Here is a 5,132-nt window from a genome sequence, read left to right on the forward strand (position 1 = left end):
ATGTACCCTGGGGTTGTGTCTTGAAACTGATTATTTTTAATTTCACCTGCATGGGCAGCGTTTGACTTGTTCAATCTTGTGTTAACTCCTTGTCTCCCATTCATTCTGAGTTTGCTGTTCAATGTTCTCACCGCCAGGCACATTTTCGCGGCCATTAGAATCCTCCGGAGACCCAGGGGCCGCAGCAATGGAGAGAATCACAAGGATCCAGAGATGGAGAACCGAAGGAAATCCATCATTTTACTCTTCATTATATCATGCAGTTTTAAATTGTAATGCAGCACACACGTTTTTCATGTTATCTCTCTGCGTATAACAAAAGCCAAGTTCTATACGGCCAGTGACATTGAGTCAGCCGGATTCATGCTTCAACTTCTCAGTTCCTGCACCAACACGTGTATTTATGCTGTGACACAGACTAAATTTAGGGAGGATCTGATAAACGGGGTGCAGACTGAGCTACACGTCACATACCAGTCCAAAAATCTCAGTGTCAGGTTGAAAGATACAGAATCAATTCCAACAGTGCAGATTGAGCTACACATTATATCACAGTCCCAAATTCACATACAGTATTGTACTGGAAGATAGAGTATCAATCCCATTAGTGCAGACTGAGGTTCACATTAGATACCTGTCCAAAAATCACGTACAGTGTCATACTGAAATATATAGTATCGATTTGATTAGTACAGACTGAGCTACACGTAACATACCAGTACAAAAATCTCACACAGTATCAGACTGGAAGACACAGTATCAATCCCTTTAGTGCAGACTGAGGTACACATTAGATACGAGTCCAAAAGTCATATTCAGTGTCAAACTGAAAAATACAGTATCAATTCCAAAAGTGCAGAGTGAACGACACCTTACAAACCAGCCTAAATATATTACAAAGTATCAGACTGAAAGGTACAGTATGAATTCTATTAGTGCAGACTGAGCTACACATTATATACCGTCCAAAAATCTCATACTTTATCAAACTAAAACATACAGTATGAATCCTATTAGTGTAGACAAAGCTACATATTACAAACCAGTCCAAAAATCTCATACAGTGTCAGACTGAAAGGTACAATGTCAATTCCATTCGCCCAGACTGAGCTACGCAATAAATACGAGTCCAAACATTTAACAGCAAAAGATTGAAATGTACATTATCTTCAGAGATTAAGATGTAATGCTACAACAAAACTCACAGACGTTGTTAGATTAAAAGAAAATCCAAAAGTGTATCCATATTTAAAATTAATGCAAGACAAAAGATTTGTATATATTAATGAATTAAAGATACAGTTTCAAGCATCATACTGTAACCTGAAATAAGACTACAGAACGAATCCAGACTTGCACTTTGCCCAAAGGCAGTTACAGAATTCATCCCCCACTGAGATAAAATACCAGAGACTGACAGTCACAGAATGAGTCCCACACTCACACACAGTAGCAGAGACTGACAGATACAGAATGAATCTCAAACTCACATACAGTACCAGAGACTGACAGATACAGAATGAATCTCACACTCACATACAGTACCAGAGACTGACAGATACAGAATGAATCCCACACTCTCAGATAGCACCAGAGACTGACAGATACAGAATGAATCCCACACTCACATAGAGTACCAGAGACTGACAGATACAGAATGAATCCCACACTCACAGATTGCACCAGAGATTCACAGATACAGAATGAATCACACACTCACAGACTGTACTGGAGACTGACGGATACAGAATGAATATCACAATCACATACTGACTGACAGACAGAGAATTAATCCCACACTCTCATACAGTCTGACATCTACTGTCCATAAGTGAGAACTGTAACAGAGTGGAACAAATTCACATTATCTTCGTTGTTACAGATTCAGATAATGTGCAATGTGAGGAAATAGTTTCTCCCTGTAACTTCTACTCTCGTATTTTTTTCATATTTTGTCAGTGAAAAAATAGACAATTGATTCCGAATAAAGTTTCTGTTTTGCTCATTCGAAAATTGCCCCATTATATTAATTCATATAAACCGAACTGAAACACAAATACAAACTGAGCACAAATCTGGAAGTTTCAATGGCGACCGTCAAAAGTGAAAGGGAAAAAACATAGAAAAAATTAAAACCGAAAATGCTGGAAAGACTCAGCAGGTCAGGCAGCATCTGTGGAGAAGGGAAGCTCGGGTAAACGGTTCAGGCCAATGACCCTTCCATAGATCAGAAAGGTTAATCCGACAAAATTTAAATAAGGAACGGGAATCAGCAGAGGGAAAAACTTCCGAAAATCAATTAATTTCAATGAATCCGCGCAATTGTGTCCTGTATCCACTGTACAGATCAGGGCAAATAATAATACAAAGGAACAGAGTTAATTTCAACGTTATGGGGGAAGAAATTAATTTTTAAAGTATTTTTTATATAAATTAGACCTGTTTGGAAATATTATCGCTCTGAACATCATCAAATTCGGTTCCAGTCTTGGTGTTTCTGAATTCAGCGTGCTGGGATTCAAACCTGTTGGAATTAACTGTTTGGAAGGCAGCTATACTCACCATTATAGCGCCTTATTTCACTAGGAGAGAGAAATAGAGTGTTTCTGTGGAATTTCGGACTGAATTGCTCCCTTTGGGTTTCTGGCACATTAATCACAGACAATAAATCGTTCCAAAACATCAGCCCCTGAACAGACAAAACAAGCTGGTGGAATTTCTCATTCATAGATATTAAATAAGAGGATGGCAAAAGCGAATAGGAAGAGGTTAGGAAGAAGTCACAAAAACAATGAGGGAAGCAAACAGGAAACATGAAATCAAATTATCAAGGAATATAAAAAGTAATAGTAAATTATTCCATAGACCACAAAAATAGCAAAAGCAAAATCAGAATATCTTGAGGGCCACAAAGGGATTCACAAGATAAACTCACAGGTAACGTCAGCGAAATGCCAGAAATATTGAATTATTACTTTCCCTCAGCATTTACCCGGGAGATTAACAGGGTGAACATGATTTTAGAGGAAGAGGTCAATAAAGATATCAAGGCATTTAAGTTAGAAAGGGTGGTAGAACTCCTGTTCCAGATGGATTGCATCCGTACATATTAAATGAAACAAGGGAAGAGTTAGCAGAGGCACTGTTACATATATAGGAAAAATCATGACAGAAAGGAATAGTGCCAGAGAACTGGAAGAGAGTTAATGTGATTCTTATATTTTGAAACAGGAGATAGAACCAATCCAGGGAACTAAAGACCAGTTAACTAAAAGTTGGTGGTAGGAATGATCATGGAATCTTTTACTCACTAATGCAATAGAAAAACATCTAGAAACCAAAAATATAATAAAGAAGAGTCAGCACCGATTTCAGGAAGGGAAGGGTTAACAGTTTGGCAGAAGGTTTGGCAGTTTAAATTACAGTTCAACATAACTTATCTGCTTTTCAATTCTATTCCTCTCGAATGTGCTGTGTTTGCTTTTTGATGGCCTTATCAACCTGTGTTGCTACTTTTAATGATTTGTCAATCTGTACCGCTAAATCCCTTTGCTCTTCCACCCCATTTAGACTTTTATTTTCCAAGCAGTACGTGGCCTCCTTATTCCCCCTCGCAAAATGCACCACCCCACACCTTTCAATATGGAAATTCAATGCCCATTTACACGGCCTTTCAGCAAGCTTATTAAACTTTTTTTTATTTTGTTGTATTTTTCCTCAGTATAGGCTATACCCCCTAAATTAATTACAAACATTTAATACAGCATTACAACTAATGCTTTGTCCAATAAAATGTTCTCCATTCCCCGTTTTTCTGAATCCCACTCGTGCAATATAATGTGAAGAATGAGTTTATCTTCTGACCCTCTCTCATCTGCAAACTTCATTGACCCGGGGTTTGGGGACATCTACTGGCCGGAAGCAGAACTGCAACAGTTCGGAACAAATTTCTGAAACCGGACAATGTGCAGTGTGAGCGTGATTGTGATTGGTGGCACGTATTAAATCTGATTGGTCTCTTCAGATATCCAATCAAATCGATAAAGGAAAAATATTGTTGTGAACAATTTCACAACACCAAGTTACAGTCCAACAAATTTATTTTAAATTCCACAAGCTTTCGGAGGCTTCCTCCTTCCTCAGGTGAATGTCACATTCACCTGAGGAAGGAGGAAGCCTCCGAAAGCTTGTGGAATTAAAAAAAAAATTGTTGGACTATAACTTGGTGTTGTGAAATTGTTTACAATTGTCAACCCCAGTCCATCACCGGCATCTCCACATCATGAAAAATATTGTGACATCAGTACCAATCACAATCATTGCCTTCCCTCATCTCTCATTAGCATAGGGCTGTGGGGCTGCCGATTCAATCCGAGCTCGGAGCGGATTTGGTTCATTTCTGAGTCTGAAATTGATTTTGAAAATGCCTGAGCACAAGAAAGCAGCTCCCAAGAATGGCGTCAAGAAAACCTTGAGTAAAGCACCAGCCAAGGGCGGCAAGAAGCGGAGAAAGTTGAGGAAGGAGAATTACTCCATCAACGTCTACAAAGTGATGAAGCAGGTTCACCCCGACACCGGCATCTCCTCCAAGGCCATGAGCATCATGAACTCCTTTGTGAACGATATTTTCGAGCGCATCGCGGGTGAGGCTTCCCGCCTGGCCTATTATAATGAACGCCACACCATCAGCTCCCGGGAGATCCAGACCGCCGTGCGCCTGCTGCTGCCCGGGGAACTGGCCAAGCACGCCGTGTCGGAAGGGACAAAGGCGGTGACCAAGTCAACCAGCTCCAAGTAAAACTCCACAATGTACTGAAAAAAATAAACACAAAGGCTCTTTTAAGAGCCACCCACAGTCTCTCTGAAGACGCTGTACCGACACCTCTGTATGGAATTATTTTACGGTAGATAGTTTCACATGAACTGTCTCTCTATAACTTGTGCCTTTGTAATTTCTATTAATATCGGGAAGATTCTCATAATAACTGCCTGGTATAATCTGCGTCGCTGTTCGATTTAGAGCCAATAAACAGAAACGTGTCCCTGAACCTCTCATTTCAGTTCATATTCCGCCCCTTCCCCCGCGTCTGACCCTTCAGAGCTGTTTTAAGGCGGTGGATTCGAGTTCGGTC

General features: G+C 39.9%; 1 protein-coding gene across 1 annotated transcript; it reads left to right on the forward strand.

Moving 5' to 3' along the window:
* Nucleotides 1-4,423: 4,423 nt before the first annotated feature.
* Nucleotides 4,424-4,798, forward strand: LOC137312640 (histone H2B 1/2-like). The gene has a single exon (XM_067979165.1). The coding sequence runs from the start codon at nt 4,424-4,426 to the stop codon at nt 4,796-4,798; it is 375 nt and encodes a 124-aa protein (XP_067835266.1).
* Nucleotides 4,799-5,132: the final 334 nt, after the last annotated feature.

This window comes from Heptranchias perlo, unplaced genomic scaffold (assembly GCF_035084215.1).
Source record: "Heptranchias perlo isolate sHepPer1 unplaced genomic scaffold, sHepPer1.hap1 HAP1_SCAFFOLD_43, whole genome shotgun sequence".
Lineage (NCBI taxonomy): Eukaryota > Metazoa > Chordata > Chondrichthyes > Hexanchiformes > Hexanchidae > Heptranchias > Heptranchias perlo.

What these genes read in the sequence shown, in the direction of transcription:
- LOC137312640 (XM_067979165.1), top strand. Translation starts at nt 4,424, where the DNA reads ATGCCTGAGCACAAGAAAGCAGCTCCCAAGAATGGCGTCAAGAAAACC.